Below are 19283 nucleotides of genomic sequence, written 5' to 3' on the forward strand. Positions count from 1 at the left end.
ATCCTGTCTTTTTCCTTTTAAGTGGTTTTATTTATTTTTTTAATCTGCCTTTGTCATTGGACATTTATTGACAGAAATCAAATTGCTGTGTTTCTGGGCAAAGCGCCTGCTGCAAAGAGGTGTGGTTCCGGAGGAATGAGACACTCAGCCCAACAGCTGAGCTTACACTGTCCTCACATAACCTCCCTGCCTTCAATATCGCCAATATTTAGCCTTGCCTTATAAAGTAAAAATGCACAATACCTTCCAGAGTTTCAGGAAGCCCCAATGCCCCCGCTCAGCTCAGTTATATCTTCTGTATATTGGAGGCAGGGCCGTGCAGTAACCCCCCCTCCACCACCACTGCAGACCTGCCCTCGGAGCCACCAAGAGGTTACTAATCAGGGAGACTCTGCCACCGATCCAGTGGTGGAGACCTGGGGGATTTGTGTGCATTGTTTTTGCTGAAGCCTCCTGTGAATTCTTCACGACCAGATCCTCTGCCGCGAACTCCATGTCGCAGCTTGTGGCTGCCTGTGTCCTGTGGTGAGAGCAGAGCTGCACAGGAGATCCTTTGTCTAGGAAGGCTAGGCAGAGAAGATCACTTTGGAGTTGCTAAGCTCTGCATTGCCATTGGCTGCACTCTTTGTGGGGCTGTTTTTGCAAAAGGCATGCCCAGCACGTCTACAGTGCTGGCAGGCCAGGGCTGCCTTTAAACACCATGATAATAATACCAAAAAGCAGTTTGCAGAACTGTTCCACTGTAGAGGCTTCCTCTGCAGAAGCAAGCAAGATGGCTACCTCGTGGGCTTCGCTGTGAAGAATGCAGAGGCTAATTAAGACAGACTTTAAGGGGAAAAAAGGGTATTTCCCTACTTCATCTTTATGCAAGGCTTTTTTTTCAGTGACTTTTAAAGTATACATTTTACATAACCTCTTTAGGTTCTGCTTAGCAAACATATGGATGATTTTAAGTGGTATAAGTAGTTTTATAGAAAAATAGCCAAAAAATTTTTGGGGGTGGGAGTTAATTTTTTTTCTTAAACAGGCTCATTTTGCAATTTGATTTTTTTTAGGTTATAAAGGAAAACAAGAGGCCCCCGAGGGAAAAGAAGCCCAAAGTTGTAAAGGTAATCAGCTATTGATTAAATCATATTTAATTTTATCCATTTCATATAGTATTTTTCTGTCACTTAGGGGTAAATTTGGAGTTCAGTGGATGTGAATTTTCCCAGATTTTCAGTGAATGAATTTTCACTTAAATAAAGTATTTTTTTATTATTGATGTGCTGCATAATGTGCATATTAGCATCCTTTATTTTCAAATGCACACAAATCTGTAGAAGGAAAAGTTCATATGGAAAGTGTTGTGAATAAAATTTTTCTTTGTAGCATCTGCATTTGTGGTGTTGCACCAATGTGTAAACTTAAGCTCTTGAGAAAAAAGACACTATTTGAAGTTGACAGCTATGATCCTTTATGATTTTAATAGACTTTCCATTACATACCATTTCAAAATGTGTGGTTTCTCTTTCTGAAGAAAAGATCCTTAGAGATTTTAGTTCAACTTAAAATGTGTAAGCCATTGAGATCTTACAGTCAAATTATTACTGCTTAATCCCAAATTCTCATTATACCATCTTTAATTTTGACATTCATAGAGTTGTAGGAATATGTATATTCTTAATTTTCTGTAGTTTGCTTAATGAATATTTAGTAGTAACCTGATTTGGGTATAAGCTAATAATTTGTGTTATGAGTTTTGTACAGTATTTAAAAGGGTTAATTTAAAAACATATATAGTATTGCTAAAAGTTAGAGACTAGCTTCAGCCTAGCAAATAAATGTTTATGTGTTAAAGGTTTCAAGTGGTATATTGCTATTATAAATGCAAGCAACCTGAGCAAGCAACCTTTTTAATTCAAGAAGACATATTAAGCAATAAAACTGCTGGTCTTTAAAATTACATTGTGTACCTATAATTCAAATTATTTTAACCTAATCATAGCTTTTCTTTTGCAAATAAAGTTTTAACATTAAAAGAGGAACAACATGTTGGACTATGAATGTGGCAAATTTTTATTTCACTTGTTTCCCAGTGTGTATCTTCAAAATGTTATTGACATGGAGAACCAAACCTTGCATTGCTTTCTAATCTGTCTAATTACCTCGAGTTTCTGTTTCCTGTGTGTACACAGCATTGCCATGTACATTTTTCACCAACCAGCAAGTATTTATTTAGTATTTACCACAGTCAACAGTGTGCTAGGCATTATAAATGAATAAAATTGCTTGGCATTAATTTCATTTTGTCTGGACAAATAGAATACTAGTTATTTTTAAAGATAAATTAAAATTTTATTTTTCCCTGCATATTGGTCTACCTAACCCATGTTACCTTTCCCTCCCCTCACAACTATAGAAATATATCATCAAAAACCCTACTTAGGTGTTTTGTCTAAAAAAATCTTTAAGGAGAAGTAGTTTCAGTCTTGCTATTATAAATGACTCAAATTTGTGGGAAGCAGAGATGAGGGCATAAGATGCAGGGATAGACAACATGGACACACTAATAGAGACTAAGCTTGGTAGCTTAAATTATCCGCGTTTGCTAGGAAATAGAATTGGGCTTTGAGGGTACTATTTAATTTTGTGTTTATTTTGTTAGTTTGTGGGTGTCTTGTCACCTGAAATAAATTTCAGAAATAAATATGCTGTGTGTTGCTTTTTTGAATTATGGGAGTGGACTCTGACTTTTTTTAAAAAATAAGTCCCTGTGGGTGGTTGGATTTCACGTGTCACTGAATTCTTGATCACTTTCTTCTATATATATTTATCAGTTGTTGTACAACACAAGAGTGGAGGAATACTATAAAAGGGAAAACATTTTTTCCCCAGATGTTGGCATTTAAAAAGATTTTATGTTTATTTATTTATTTACTTACTTACTTATTTATTTTAGGGAGAAAGACAAACAGAAAGGGAGAAGGATGCGAAGCATCAACTCATAGTTGCGGCACTTTAGTTGTTCATTGATTGCTTTTTCGTACTAGCCTTGACCAAGGGACTCCAGCAGAGCCAGTGAACCCTTACTCAAGCCAGTGACCTTGGACTTCAAGCCTGTAACCTTTTGGCTCAAGCCAGAGACCATGGGGTCATGTCTCTGATCCCACACTCAAGCCAGTGACCTTAGAATTTTGAACCTGGGTCCTCAGCGTCCCAGGCTGATGCTCTATTCACTGCGCCACTGTCTGGTTAGGCTAAAAATATTTTATTTAATATTCTGTTGGGCTTCATATTTTTTATTTTTCTAAGAAAGCTTTGTTTCACCTGACCAGGCGGTGGCACAGTGGATAGAGTGTTGAACTGGGATGTAGAGGACCCAGGTTCGAAACCCCGAGGTTGCTGGCTTGAGCATGGGGTCACTGTGGTAGCCCCGTGGTCAAGGCACATATGAGAAAGCAATCAATGAGCAACTAAGGTGCCGCAACAAAGAACTGATGCTTTTCATCTCTCTCCCTTCCTGTCTGTCTGTCCCTATCTGTCCCTTTTTCTGTCTCTCTCTCTGTGTCTATCACAGAAAAAAGAAAGAAAGAAAGCTTTGTTTCTCTGCTTTATAGAGAAAATACCAAAATACTTTGAGATTTTAACTTGATTGTGTAAAATACAGTTAGAGCAAATATAGAATATTATGTAATCCTGAAGGAGTATGTTGAGCAAACTAATTACACAGTTTGGAAAGGAGAGGGAGAAATGGAACAGTTTTTAGTTTAAAGTTTTGTGGGTAAGGACTTAATAAGCAGCTGGCTGCTGCCCTGGGGGTCAGTGACAGGATCGACAGGTTATGGCTTGGTCTCCTTTTAAAATTTTCTCTTTGCCTTTGGCATTGTACTGGAAAACTAGTCTGCTTCCTTTGACTCTAGCCTCTTAGATTTTCAAATATACTGGGTCCTTTACTCTTTTCAGGGTAGATGCTATAGGTATCTTGACTAACTTTCATCCTAATCATCTATTAGGAAGTAGTTGGATCGATTAGTTATAGAATTGAAGCTTGTCCCATCCAACTCTGAACTTGCTAACTAATAAATATCAAGTCCAGTTGTGGGCTGAACTTGCCTGGTGTGTCTCACACCTTTCATCTTTGAACAATTTATTATCTATATTGATAAGCTCTATTCATTTTACTATAATTCAAAATGTAAAACTATAAATAGTGATTTCAAATTTCTGACTAGAAAGACTGTTTTCCTCTACTAGAAATGACAGTTTCTGGGAATCCAGTGATTAAGGGGTTGAGGTGGCAGGTCAGCATAAACTTCTGTCTCCACTGGTGCTATAGGACCAGGTTCCCACTCCATCCTTATTAATGATCACTAAAGTTATTTTCAGATAAAGATGGCAGCTTGGTAGCTGTGCTATAATTCTTTCCACAACCCTTGAATGAAGTAAAGGTGTGATATAATTTCAGGCCTTGATTCTTGAAATTGGACTTGTGAGTTTGGAACTTCACTTGGTTACTTTATTTGTTGAGGCAGAAGGAAATATTCCTTTAGAGAAAGTCAATTAGAGATAATATCACTGTGGTTAGGTTGTCAGTCTTTGTCCCTAGAGAAAACAAGATTGAACAGTCAATTGGGGGTATTGAGGAAAATAATTTTTTTTCTTATTAAGTGAGAGAAGGGGAGGCAGAGACAGACTCCTGCTGGTGCCCTGACCAGAATCCACCCGGCAAGCCCCCTATGAAGCCATGCTCTGCCTATCTGGGGCTTGCTCCTTTGGTCAGCAATCAAGCTTTTCCTAGTGCCTGAGGCGGAAGCCCTGGAACCTTTCTCAGCACCCGGTGGCCAACTCGCTCCAATCCAGCCATGGTTGCAGCAGGGGAAGAGAGAGAGAGAGAGAGAGAGAGAGAGAGAGAAAGAGAGAGAGAGAGAGAGAGAGAGAGAGAGAGAAAGAGAAATGAGAGAGGGAAGGGGTGGAGAAGTAGTTGGTCCCTTTTCCTGTGTACTCTGATTGGGAATTGAACCCGGGACAGGCACATGGTGGGCCAACGCTGTACCACTGAGACAACCGGCCAGGACCTAGAAGAAAATTTAATAACAGGATTGTTTGAATGATGTGGGCTGACATGGAAAAATGATGGGTCTAATGCTATCAGAGATAAGCACCACTCCTAGGCATGAAGGGTCAAGGGATTGGGAAAGTGAAGCCAAGTAGAAGAGTTGTAGCTGAATAGAGGGAGTAGAGGCTTTTGTTGTGGTCCATTGTTAGATGGATTTTCCTGCAAACTAAAAGTCATAGAGTGGCAGGTATGGAAATCAATACCCTGCCCTCTAGTTTCCTGCTGTTTTCATTGGTTGATCCCAATATGAAATGAAAAGGAAAGGTAGCTCACTGGTGAAATAAACCTTGGTCAGCCTTCTCTGGCGTGTAGAAGGTATAGAAGGTGTAGTGTAGATCCAGGAGGACAAACAACATATTCAGCATCACTTCCTGACCATAGGAGCAGTATGGTAGGGTCAGAAATAGTGCTAGAACCATGCTTATATGAGAAGGTAACATCAGATGAGGCTGGATGAAGTATATGGTACTCTATAGTATTTTTGCAACTAATCTGTAAATCTAAAATCATTTCAAAATAAAAAGTGTGGGCATCCCGGAGAGGAGACCTCTTTCATATATTTTGTAATTAGATCCTCTTCCTAGGCTGGTAAGGGACATTTTCTAGCTTTTTGGTTATATATTACCTTTAAAGTAGTATTTGGAAGACTTACTGAACAAATATAAAGAAATATCAGTAGGTATGAAACCAGGAAACTGTCTACAGATGATTTAGAAAAGAAAAAAAAAAGAAACAAAGTGGTCATCGTGCTGGCTTGTGCACTGGCAGCCCGGCCGCGGGCTCCCTTCCTTCCTGGTGGTGGTGAGACAGGAGAGCAAGGGGTGTTGCAGTGATGGGCGGCGGGAAACGTAAGGTGTACGTTTCACCTAACGAGAACAGACACGGCATACTTATGTGCACTGGTGAGATTCAACAACTTAACTGGTTCTCTGCCCTAATGACCCTTTTAAGTATAAAAAACCCCAATATACTGAAAGGTAGTTTATTGTTTCATGCATTTAATACTTAAATAAGAACAATAAAAGAATTATATAAAACTAGATTACGTGATAAGGCACAATTTAAAAATATTAATGAAAAAATATTAAATAATACCTGACAAAAACCAATAAAATTGTTATTTGAGATAGTTCCATATTGCTTCTTGATTGGTGTTCTCACTTGCAATTTTCTTTGCTTTTAACCAAGTATCATTGGCTGTCTGATTTCCACATTGGGCAGCTGCCCCGGTGCCCACCTTAGAGAGAACCTTGATTACAAGGGCCATTTTTAACAACCAGTTTGCCTAACTCAACCAAAAATTAGGTATCAGTTCTACTGAACCCATGTGAACTGGCTGAATCCCACCACTGCTTATATGTCTTTTTGAAATACATTTTAAAAGGAGAATTGAATCATACAGTGATCATATTCTTACATGGTTCTGGATTTGTATGACATAGTGACTTTCAAAATATTTAGTGCTACCATCATGCCTGGCACATAGTATATGCTTAATAAATGTCATTTCTGTTCATTATTATTTACATTCATTAAATGTATTCTTAGCACATACTAAATACTGGGGCTACAGCCATTTCTGCCTTCAGGGAAACTTAATGATGCTGAAAAAAAAAAAAGGCAAAAAAAATTAAAGACAAGTGGATAAGTTCTTGTTGTTGTCCTGATATGCCAAGGTTACTGTTCGATCCTTGGTCAGGGCACATACAAGGGGCAACCAATGAATGCATAAATAACTGGAACAACAAATTGATCTTTCTCTCTTTCTCCCTTTCCTCTTCCCCTCCTCTCTCTTTAATTTACATCAATTTAAAAAATGGAAAAATTACAAATAGTGGTATGTCTATGCATTGAAAAAAAATAGTGCTAAGAAAGGGAAAACACCATTTAGGGAAATTTACTTGGTATCTTTGAGAATCAGTGCTGATTTAAAAGTACCAAATTAATTACCACTGAGTTACCTTGTATATTTTTAAAACCCATAAAACTAAAAAAAATGGAAAATAACAGTTACTAAAGATTTTTATCTGTACATTTTTTTTGGTGACAGCAACAGAGAGAGAGGGACAGACAGATAGGAAGGGAGGGAGATGAGAAGCATCAGTTCTTTGTTTTGGCACCTCAGCTGTTCATTGATTGCTTTATTATATGTGTCTAGATTGGGAGGGGGCTACAGTAGATCAAGTGAAGCCAGCGACCTTGGGCTCAAGCTGGTGATCTTTGCTCAAACCAGATAAGCCCATGCTCAAGCCGGAAACCTCGGGGTTTCTAACCTGGGTCCTCTGCGGCCCCAGTTTGACACTCTATCCACTGCACCACAGCCTGGTCAGGCTCTCTGCACATTTATCTACAACTTTGTCTGAAGTAGTATAAGAAATCATTGGTAAAATTTCTGAATCCTGGTTATAATGGAACATTCCATGATTTACAACAGGGGTCCCCAAACTACGGCCTGCGGGCTGCCGCCCCCTGAGGCCATTTATCTGGCCCCTGCCGCACTTCCGGAAGGGGCACCTCTTTCTTTCTTTTTTTTTAAATTTTCTTTTTTTTTTAACTTTTTTTTTAAATTTTATTTATTTATTCATTTTAGAGAGGAGAGGGAGAGACAGAGAGAGAGAGAGAGAGAGAGAGGAGAGACAGAGAGAGAGAAGGGGGGAGGAGCTGGAAGCATCAACTCCCATATGTGCCTTGACCAGGCAAGCCCAGGGTTTCGAACTGGCGACCTCAGCATTTCCAGGTCGTCACTTTATCCACTGCGCCACCACAGGTCAGGCGGGGGCACCTCTTTCATTGGTGGTCAGTGAGAGGAACACAGGATGCATCTGGTGATGCGGGATGCACACGTCATGGCTCCAGAAGCGCGTCATATCACTTGTTATGGCTAGCAGTGACAAATATGGAACTGGACATTGACCATCTCATTAGCCAAAAGCAGGCCCATAGTTCCCATTGAAATACTGGTCAGTTTGATGATTTCAATTTACTTGTTCTTTATTTTAAATATTGTATTTGTTCCCATTTTGTTTTTTTACTTTAAAATAAGATATGTGCAGTGTGCATAGGAATTTGTTCATAGTTTTATTTATAGTCCGGCCCTCCAATGGTCTGAGGGACAGTGAACTGGCCCCCTGTGTAAAAAGTTTGGGGACCCCTGATTTACAACAACATGTTGCATGTTTAAGTGATAGGTCAAATACCGAGCTTGATCATTATTCAGGAAATAAAACTTGCCATTTTGATAGAGTCTTTCACAGTCCTATGCAACAAATTTTATACTTCTGAATATAACAGATTAGTGGGCGAAGAAAATTCAGAATAGGTGGTGACAGTATCTACAACCAGATATCAGCTTATTATATATAAATTGGAAGAAGATAATCTCTATAGAAGATTCTCATATAAATTTAATAATTTAGAGTTATGATTCAACACATGGTCCTTATTTTCCTCATTATGTCACAAGCTGGCAAAAACTGTCAAAGCTGTGTGTTCATCCATCAGTGTTTATTCACATGATCAAAGACACACATGGGCCTTCTGGTTTGCATATTCAGAAACTATAACATAGCATTTTTCCCAGAGATGATCAGACTGATTCCAAGGCTGGGTTGTCACTAATCCAGCTCACACACAGGAAAATCCTTTATTTATCTTTGGAGTATGTACATTTCCAGTGACTCAAGACTCCTTTCTCTAATTTCTAGGAATGATCCCAAACACAGAATCAGAGTGAATGAAGCCAAGTGCGGTGAATGGGCTTGAGGAAAATTTCATTTAGGCCATAAAAAAGTCTGTTGAATTCTTTCTAGCACAGAAAAGAACATATATCTTGAATCTTGACTACTGCTCATCTGATACTGTGTTTGTGTTTTGATAGTACTGGATTCATATTGCTTTCTAAGGTCTACGTTTTCTTTTTTCTTTCTTTTTTTTTTTTTAGCCAGAGAGAGACAGACAGAAAGGGAGAATGATAAGAAGCATCAACTCATAGTTGCAGCACTTTAGTTATTTATTGATTGCTGTTGTAGGCTCCAGCTGAGCAGTGACCTTTGGGCTCAAGCCCGCCACCATGAAGTCCTGTCTATCATTCCACCCATGAGCAAGCCAGCGACCTAGGGTTTCAAACCTGGGTCCTCAGCGTCCCAGGCGACTCTATTCACCGTGCAACCTCTTGTTCAGGCCGAACTTAGTTTTAAATATTTTAAGTATTATGTTGTGTGTGTGATTTTTTGTTTAAAAAAATTTTTTTTTGTGTGTTAAATTTTAAATATACTGTATGCATACACACACCCACATAAGATAATAAGTCTGTTGGGGAGTTATATGCATTTAATATTATATGTAAAATGCTAGAGACAGTAATATCTCTTTTTTCTTTTAGGCTTTTAAAATTTATTTATTTTAGAGAGGAGAGAGATAGAGAGAGAGAAGAGAGAAAGAGAAGGGAGGGAAGTGCAGGAAGCATCAACTTCGAATAGTGCCTTGATCAGACAAGCCCAAGGTTTCAAACCAGCAAACTCAACATTCCAGATCGAGGCTTTATCCACTGAGCCACCACAGGTCAGGCCAGTAATATCTCAATTAGTGATATTGTTATGATAATTAAAGGTGAAATATGTTACTAAAAATATTAAGGGAACATTTCTGAAAACGTTTATTTTCTTAGCCGTATGTTTAAAAAGGACTGGAATATTATCAGTGTGAAAAAGAATTCCCAGTTGATGGTTTGTTTGAATTATTATTATTATTATTATTTTTTGTATTTTTCTGAAGCTGGAAACTGGGGAGAGACAGTCAGACAGACTTCCGCATGCGCCCGTCCGGGATCCACCCGGCACGCCCACCAAGGGGCGATGCTCTGCCCATCCGGGGCATCGCTCTGCCCCTCCAGGGCGTCGCTCTGCCGCGACCAGAGCCATTCTAGCGCCTGGGGCAGAGGCCAAGGAGCCATCCCCAGCGCCTGGGCCATCTTTGCTCCAATGGAGCCTTGGCTGCTGGAGGGGAAGAGAGAGACAGAGGGGAAGGAGAGGGGGAGGGGTGGAGAAGCAGATGGGCGCTTCTCCTGTGTGCCCTGGCCGGGAATCAAACCCGGACTTCTGCACGTCAGGCCGACGCTCTACCACTGAGCCAACCGGCCAGGGCCAGTTTGTTTGAATTATAAAACTCAGTTATAAAGATAAAGGTAGATTGGGATGAACACATTTGAAATAGGACACAAGTTACAGCAGTATTTATATACCTTAAGCATGATTTCTTCCAGAAAAAAAATCACGTAAGAAAACTCGCTAAATTATCAAAAAAGATTGTTAAGTATCTGACAGTGTCTTTTTCTATCTTAGAAATGTTTTCACTAAATATCCTTAATATTTTGTGTATTCATTCTACTTTAGAAAAGGAAAATAGCCTGATTAGGCGGTGATGCAGTGGATAGAGCGTCGGACTGGGATGCAGAGGACCGAAGTTCGAGACCCTGAGGTCGCCAGCTTGAGCGTGGGCTCATCTGGTTTGAGCAAAAGCTCACCAGTTTGGACCCAAAGTCGCTGGCTCGAGCAAGGGGTTACTCAGTCTGCTGAAGGCCCACGGTCAAGGCACATATGAGAAAGCAATCAATGAACAACTAAGGCGTCACAACGAAAAACTAATGATTGATGCTTCTCATCTCTCCGTTCCTCTCTGTCTGTCCCTGTCTATCCCTCTCTCTGACTCTCTCTCTGTCTCTGTAAAAAAAAGAAAAGAAAAAAAGAAGGAAAATAATTTAACAACGGAGTATTCCAGTTCTTTTTAAAAATACATTGATTTTAGAGAATCTGCCATTTGCTATTCCACTTATTCATGTATTTATTGGTTGATTCTTTTTTTGTGACAGAGACAGAGAGAGGGACAGATAGGGGCAGACAAACAGGAATGATAAAGGTTACAAGCATCCATTCTTCATTGTGGCACCATCGTTATTGATTGACTGCTTTCTCATATGTGCCTTGACCAGGGGTCTAAAGCAGAGCAAATGACCCCTTACTCAACCCAGGGACCATGTAATCATGTCTATTATCCTACACTCAATCCAGTAACCCTGTGCTCAAGCTGGTGAGCCTGCCCTCAAGCCGGATGAGCCCGCCCTCAAATTGGCCAGCTTAGGGTTTCGAACCTGGGTCCTCTGCATCCCATTCCAATGCTCTACACACTGTGCAACTGCTTGGTCAGACTCATTGGTTGATTCTTGTATGTGCCCTGACCAGGGATCAAACCTGCAACCTTTGTGTATTTGCACAATGGTCTATTCTATTAAATTAGCTACCTTGCCTGGGTCCTTCAATTTTTAAAAAACAATTTTTTTTAAGATTTTATTTATTCGTTTTTTAGAGAGAGGAGAGAGAGGGTGGGGGAGGAGTAGGAAGCATCAACTACCATATGTGCCTTGATCAGGCAAGCCCAGGATTTTGAACCAGCAACCTGAGGATTCCAGGTTGATACTTTATCCACTGCACCACCATAGGTCAGGCAGCCCTTCAATTCTTGAAATAAGTTTAAAGTAATTTTATATACAATTTCCCTCTGAAAAAATATATCTGTAAATTTCTGAACATTTAAATTTTTATATCACAGTGCTTTTCATTATTTTCATTTAAAAACTTGACTGAGAGTGTACTTATGATATCAGCAGTACCCAGATGAAAGTGTATGACCTTTAATGTCACACAGTTCTGGATTTAAGCCTATCTTCTTCTTTTGACTGTGACCTAGGAAATTTAAACTTTCTGTAACATATTTTTATTATCTGTATTAGAGAAACAATAATTAATCCACAAGGTGTTTGGTAGATTACATAATTTATAAGTTACTGAATTTGTTTATTTATACTAGATGTTCAATAAATGATAGCTATCATCATTATTTTTATTCTATTATTAATATAAAATTCTTTATAGAATAGCAATGTGTTTATAGATATTAAGTTGTTTTTATTATTATTATTATTATTATTAGAGAAAGAGAGGGAGGGAGGGACAGAGAGACAGGAAGGGAGAGATGAAAGCATCAACTCATAGTTGGCGGTACCTTAGTTGTACATTAATTGCTTTCTCATATGAGCCTTTACAGTGGGGGGCTCCTGCCGAGCCGTTGACTTTTTCCTCAAGCCAGTGATCATGGGATCACATCAGTGATCCCACTCTCAAGCCAGATGAGCATGCAGTCAAGCTGGCGACCTAGGGGTTTCGAACCTGTGTCCTCAGCATCCCAAGCCAATGCTCTATCCACTGTGCCATGCCTAATCAGGCTAATTATTCTTTAAACTATATTTTAAACCTTTTTAGTTTGTTAACAGCATTTAACTTTGTGATCTACACAGTGTCTTTAATGTAATGTTTCTTGCCTATAACTCAATAATTGTCAGCTTAATGACTAGTTAAATTAATAGATGTCATTGCTTAAGTTTAGTCAGTTAGGTCTGAATTGTAGAAGTTAATATGGTGATATTTGGGTGTATAAGGGAAACTACACTTTCTCAAATCATCAGGCAATCCTTGAATTGTCTCTATAATAAACTGTTATGGAAATTAGGACACATTTAATTTGATTAATTTTTCTTTTTCTCTTTTTAAAAAATTTATTGATTCATTTAAGAAAGGGGAAATGGGGCCTGACCAGGCAGTGGCGCAGTGGATAGAACGCGGGCTCATCTGGTTTGAGCAAAAGCTCACCAGCTTGGACCCAACGTCACTGGCTTGAGCAAGGGGTTACTTGGTCAGCTGAAGGCCCGTGGTCAAGGCCCATAAGAGAAAGCAATCAATAAACAACTAAAGTGTTGCAATGCACAACAAAAAAAGAAAGGGGGGGAGAATGGGGATGAGAAAAGCAGGAAGCATCAACTAACATATATGCCTTCACCAGGCAAGCCCGGGGTTTTGAACTGGCAACCTCAGCGTTCCAAGTTGATGCTTTATCCACTGTACAATCATAGGTCAGGCTTTTTTCTTTCTTTAATTGGAAAATAAGACCCATAGAAAAGTTGAAAGAATGAAACAGTAAACATTTATACTCTTTTTATATATATACATATTTTCTATTTTGCTGGACCATGTGACATTTTAACTTATAAATACTTCAACCTACCCTTCCTGAGAAAACAATACAATAAGCACAATACAATTATCACACTGAAGGAATCTTATAGTGATTCAGTCTAATCTAATCTAAGATATTATTCTTTAAAAATCTTTTTAATTGCTTAACCCCTCCCCCCAAAAGAAAACCTTTCTAACTCGTTTCTGTTTTTCTTGTTTGTTTGTTTTTTTAAAGATTTTATTTATTCATTTGAAAGAGGAGAGAGAGAAAGAGATATAGGGAGAGAATAGGGAGACCCAAGGGGGAGGAGCAGGAAGCATCAACTCCCATATGCGCCTTGACCAGGTAAGCCCAGGGTTTTGAACCGGAGACCTCAGCATTCCAGGTTGACACTTTATCCACTGCGCCACCACAGGTCCGCTAACTCTTTTCTTCTTGATCTAGCATCTAGTCCAATCTTAGATCATGGCTTGCATTTGGTCATGTGTATTTGGTCTCCTTTCCCCTGGTCTTTTCTTTTTTTTTTTTTTTTTTTTTTTTTTATTTTATTTATTCATTTTTAGAGAGGAGAGAGACAGAGGAGAGAGAGACAGAGAAAGAGAAGGGGGGAGGAGCTGGAAGCATCAACTCCCATATGTGCCTTGACCAGGCAAGCCCAGGGTTTTGAACCGGCGACCTCAGCATTTCCAGGTCGACGCTTTATTCACTGCGCCACCACAGGTCAGGCTCCCCTGGTCTTTTCACATGCGTGTGAGTGTGTTTTGACTGATAATTTTAAACACAACTTGTCTTTTATTATTACATTTTTATAAAAACCTTTTGATTTGAAGGTCAAGAAATCTAGGTAACAGTAAAATTTTAGTTTTTAGGTAGATTGTCCAATCCACATTTAGCAGTTGTGGTCTTTTTAGAGACTGTCCAGGGCTTCATGGATTGGATCCTAAATCAGAATTGGAGATTAGTAGATTAAAAAAACAGCCTGACCAGTCGATGGCGTTGTGGATAGAGCATAGGACTGGGACGTGGAGGGCCCAGATTCAAAACCCTGAGGTCGCTGGTTTGAGTGCGTGCTTATCCGGCTTCAGCATGGGCTCACTGGCTTGAGCACGGGGTTGCTGGCTTGATCGTGGGATGACATGGTCACTGGCTTGAGCCCAAAGGTTGCTGAAGCCCAAGGTCACTGACTTGAGCCCAAAGTCACTGGCTTGAGCAAGGGGTCACTTGCTCTGCTATAGTCCACCGGTCAAGGCACGTATGAGAAAGCAATCAGTGAACAACTAAGGAGCCACAACAAAGAATTTGTGCTTCTCATTTCTCTCCCTTTCTGTCTGTCTGTCCTTATCTGTTCCTCTCTGTGACTCTCTCTTTGTCTCTGTCAAAAAAAATAAAATAAATGTAGTAATATAGACTTTGAAATGAAACTAATCTGATATATGTACCCCATTTGGTACCAGGGAATGGAAGAAAATGAGATGTCTTTCTTAATTATTGGCTTGCTGAAATAAGAAAATGAAAAAAATGTTGTAGTGCTATTTACAGAGTCATGGGGAAACACAAAAGTATTATTAGCTTGATGTAAGGATTTGATGATCCTTATAAAAATCTGAAGGTTATTTTCTAATTAAAATGATTAGAACCTGTTTCAGATATAATTTTGTCATTCCACCCATGAAATACAGTTTATGCCCTCACTTAATGGATGGTGTAAAATACCTTGCTGTACTGCAGGTTCGAACAGTTCATTGGAAATTTAATCCAGCTCTCCAGGGTTTATTTAAAGCCTCTGATATTTGAGCACTTTGCTAAAACAAGTTTTAGACCATTACCTGGGCTATATTTCCTAAGATGCTTTGCATTATGACACGTGATACAGCTGTGTAAGGCCTGACAGGCTGGCTTCTGCTTCATATAATATCTACCGAAAGTTTTAATTTAAAAATTAAGTATTTTATATATGTGAAGATTAATTTATGTGCTGTCCATGGTCAGAATGAAAAAGAAAAATATAAACTGTGTTTTTCTATTTTGAGTTTTTAGTAAGAAATCTTAACCCAATTTATTGGCCAAGCAGTGTCATGTACTGAACTCTGAAATAGAAAAATATCTTATATTTATACTTATTTCTTAGGGACTTCATTAAAATAATAATTGAAAAAAACACCATAATTTTAATGAGAAAAGCTCAGTAAAGGTAGTACAAAGTAGCCTGACCAGGCAGTGGCGTAGTGGATATAGAGTGTTGCCCTGGAACACTGAGGACCCAGTTTCAAAACTCTGAGGTCACCGTCCTGATCGCAGCCTCACTAGCCTGAGCATGAGATCATAAACATGACTCCATGTGCACAGGCTTGAGCCCAAAGGTCACTGCTTGAAGCCCAAGGTCACTGCCTTTTGCAAGGGATCCCTGGCTCAGCTGGAGCCCCCTCTCCATTCCCCTTGCAAGGCACATATGAGAAAATCATTGGACAACTAAGGTGCTGCAATGAATTGATGCTTCTCATTCTCTCTCTCTATTCCTGCCTTTCTGTCACTCCCTTCTTCTCTCCCTCCTTCTCCCTTACTCTCTTGCTAAAAAAAAAAGAGTGGCCCTGCCCGGTTAGCTTAGTGGTAGAGCGTCGGCCTGGCGTGCAGGCGTCCCGGGTTCGATTTTCGGCCAGGGCACACAGGAGAGGCACCCCTCTGCTTCTTCACCCCTCCCCCCTCCTTCCTCTCTCTCTCTCTCTCTCTCTCTCTCTCTCTCTCTTCTCCTCCCGCAGCCAAGGCTCCACTGGAGCAAAGTTTGCCAGGGCGCTGAGGATGGCTCTGTGGCCTCTGCCCCAGGCACTAGAGTGGCTCTGGCCGCAACAGAGCAACGCCCCCTGGTGGGCAGAGCATCGCCCCCTGGTGGGCGTGCCGGGTGGATCCCGGTTGGGCGCATGGGGGAGTCTGTCTGATTGCCTCCCCGTTTCCGGCTTCAGAAAAATACAAAAAAAAAAAAAAAAGAGTAGTACTAAATATTTTCATATATCACTCTTAGTTTACCCAAATGTTAACATTTTTTAATTGATAGAGACAGGAAGGAAGAGAAATGAGATGCATCAACTCGTTGTGTCACTTTAGTTGTTCATTTGTTCTGATACATGCATTGACTCTTATCCCTAAATATTAAAGTGTATATTTTTTAGTAACAAGGACTTTCTCTTACATAACTATAGTGCAATGATTAAATAAGGAAATTAACATTGACCCCATGCTATTGTTATCTAGTGTAGTGATCAGATTTTACCAATTGTTCTTAATAATGTAGTTTATAGCAAAAAATAATCTTAGATTATGCATGCCATTGTCATGTCTTTAAGTCTTGTCAATCTGATGTTTTCCAAGAAAAAGATTAGCTGTTTTTTGTATACTGTTCCTTTGTTTGGGTTTTTTCAGTGATTGCCTATTTATTTTTTCCCTTTTTCTTTTTCTTTTTCTTCTCTGTCTAAGTGAGAGTAGGGAAGACAGAGAGACAGACTTCCACATGAGCCCAGACCACGATCCACCCGGAAACCCCCATCTGGGACCAATGCTCAAATCAACTGAGCTCTGCTCAGTGCCTGGGACTTACTCTCGAACCAATAAAGCCACTGGCTGTGAGACAGAAAGAGAGAGAAAAGGGGGAGAGGGATGAGAAGAGAAGCAGATGGTCACTTCTTTTGAATGCCCTGACCAGGGATTGAACCCTTGATGTCTGCATGCCAGATTGGTACTCTGTCCTTTAAGCTAACCACCCAAGACCAACGGACTCCCTTTTTTTTTTTAAATACTTATTGGGTTTTTAGTTTTTTTTTGTTTTTTTTTGTGACAGTGAGAGAGAGACAGAGAGAGATAGGTACAGACAGGAGAGAGATGAGAAGCATCAATTTTTTTTGTTGCGGTTCCTTAGTCTCCTTAGTTGTTCATTAATTGCTTTCTCACATGTGCCTTGACCAGGGTACTGCAGCAAATCGAGTGACCTCTTGCTCAAGCCAGTGACCTTGGGCTCAAACCAGCAATCTTGGGCTTCAAGCAGCGACCTTTTGGTCTCAAGATAGTGACCCCGCACTCAAGCTATATATTGATTTTTACAGAGAGAGAATTGAATGACAAGGTGGGAAGATAGAGGTGAAGTATCAACTCATAGTTGCTTCACTCTAGATGTTCATTGATTGATTGTCATATGTGTATTGACTGAGCAAGCCCAGGGTTTCAAACCAGCAATCTCGGTGTTTCAGGTTGGTGCTCTATCCACTGCACTGCCACAGGCCAGGCTATGATAGACTCCATTTTATTTATTTATTTGTATTTTCATATTTTTAGGGGGAGAGAAAGAGAGAGAAGATCACACAGGGACAGATAAACATGAATGGAGAGAAATGAGAAGCATTACCTCATAATTCAAGCACCTTAGTTGTTCATTGATTGCTTCTCATATGTGCCTTGACTGGAGGGCTCAAGAAGAGTGAGTGACCCCTTGCTTAAGCCAGCAACTTTGTGCTTCAGGCCAGTGATCTTGGGCCTCAAGCCAATGACCTTTGGACTCAGGCCAGCAATCATGGGTAATATCTATGATCCCATGCTTAAGTAGGCAAACCCGTGCTTAAGATTGTGAGGCCATGCTCAAGCTGATTGAGCCCATTATGAAACCAGCAACCTCGAGGTTTCTAACCAGGGTCCTCAGCATCACAGGCCAATGCTCTATCCAGTGTGCCCCCACTTTATCAGGCAAGATTCCTGTTTTTTCCACATGAATTTGGAAAGGGAAAAGAATAAGGTTAGTAAATATGGAAAATTTGAGTTAAAACGAGATAGTCTTAGGTACTTTGAAAAAATAAGTTGGTACTCTATTTTTGGAGAACAGTTTGGATAGAGTCTTGAAAGTGTGTATGCCTTCTACAGTCTATAAAAAGGAAGAGAACCCTGGTCAGATAGCTCGGTTGATTAGAATATGATCCCAAGCTTGGAGTTTGCCAGTTCTGTCCCCAATCATGGCACTATGGGAACGGGTATATGTTGCTGACTCTCTCTCTCTCTCTCTCTCTCTCTCTCAAGTCAATTAAAAAAGTAATGAAAGGCCCTGGCCGGTTGGCTCAGTGGTAGAGCGTCGGCCTGGCGTGCAGGAGTTCCGGGTTCGATTCCCGGCCAGGGCACACAGGAGAAGCGCCCATCTGCTTCTCCACCCCTCCCCCTCTCCTTCCTCTCTGTCTCTCTCTTCCCCTCCCGCAGCCGAGGCTCCACTGGAGCAAGGATGGCCCGGGCACTGGGGATGGCTCCTTGGCCTCTGCCCCAGGCGCTAGAGTGGCTCTGGTCGCAACAGAGTGATGCCCCGGAGGGGCAGAGCGTCGCCCCCTGGTGGGCGTGTGGGGTGGATCCCAGTCTGGTGCATGCGGGAGTCTGTCTCTCCCCGTTTCCGGCTTTAGAAAAATACAGAAAAAAAAAAAAAAAGTAATGAAAGCAAGAGAGATTTGACAATGTATTTTTAAAGTGATTAAAATGGATTACAACATGACATATGGCATAGATCTCATTTTGTTTTAAAATTAAAATGTACCAGTCTGACCTGTGGTGGCACAGTGGATAAAGCATTGATTTGGAATGCTGAGGGCACCAATTCAAAACCCTAGACTTGCCTGGTCAAGGCACATATGGGAGGTGATGTTTCTTTTTTTTTTTTATTTTTTATTTTTTTATTTTTCCATTTTTTCTGAAGCTGGAAACAGGGCAAGACAGTCAGACAGACTCCCGCATGCGCCCGACCGGGATCCACCCGGCACGCCCACCAAGGGGCGACGCTCTGCCCACCAGGGGGCGATGCTCTGCCCATCCTGGGCGTCGCCATGTTGCGACCAGAGCCACTCTAGCGCCTGAGGCAGAGGCCACAGAGCCATCCCCAGCGCCCGGGCCATCTTTGCTCCAATGGAGCCTCGGCTGCGGGAGGGGAAGAGAGAGACAGAGAGGAAAGTGCGGCAGAGGGGTGGAGAAGCAAATGGGCGCCTCTCCTGTGTGCCCTGGCCGGGAATCGAACCCGGGTCCTCCGCACGCCAGGCCGACGCTCTACCGCTGAGCCAACCGGCCAGGGCCAGGAGGTGATGTTTCTTATTCCTCCCCCCTTCTCTCTCTC

General features: G+C 40.8%; 1 protein-coding gene across 3 annotated transcripts in view; it reads left to right on the forward strand.

Moving 5' to 3' along the window:
* The window catches only part of TET1 (tet methylcytosine dioxygenase 1), a 169359-nt gene that overhangs the window by 58996 nt on the left and 91080 nt on the right, over positions 1-19283 (forward strand). For 2 of the 3 annotated variants that reach the window (XM_066348947.1, XM_066348948.1), the window contains exon 3: positions 1056-1109. In XM_066348947.1, the coding sequence (XP_066205044.1) occupies positions 1056-1109 (54 nt within the window). Of the gene's footprint in view, positions 1-418; positions 526-1055; positions 1110-19283 lie in introns of those variants that run through there. The other variant, XM_066348949.1, reaches the window with a different exon arrangement.

The sequence above is a fragment of the Saccopteryx leptura genome, chromosome 9 (assembly GCF_036850995.1).
Source record: "Saccopteryx leptura isolate mSacLep1 chromosome 9, mSacLep1_pri_phased_curated, whole genome shotgun sequence".
Taxonomy (NCBI): Eukaryota; Metazoa; Chordata; class Mammalia; order Chiroptera; family Emballonuridae; genus Saccopteryx; species Saccopteryx leptura.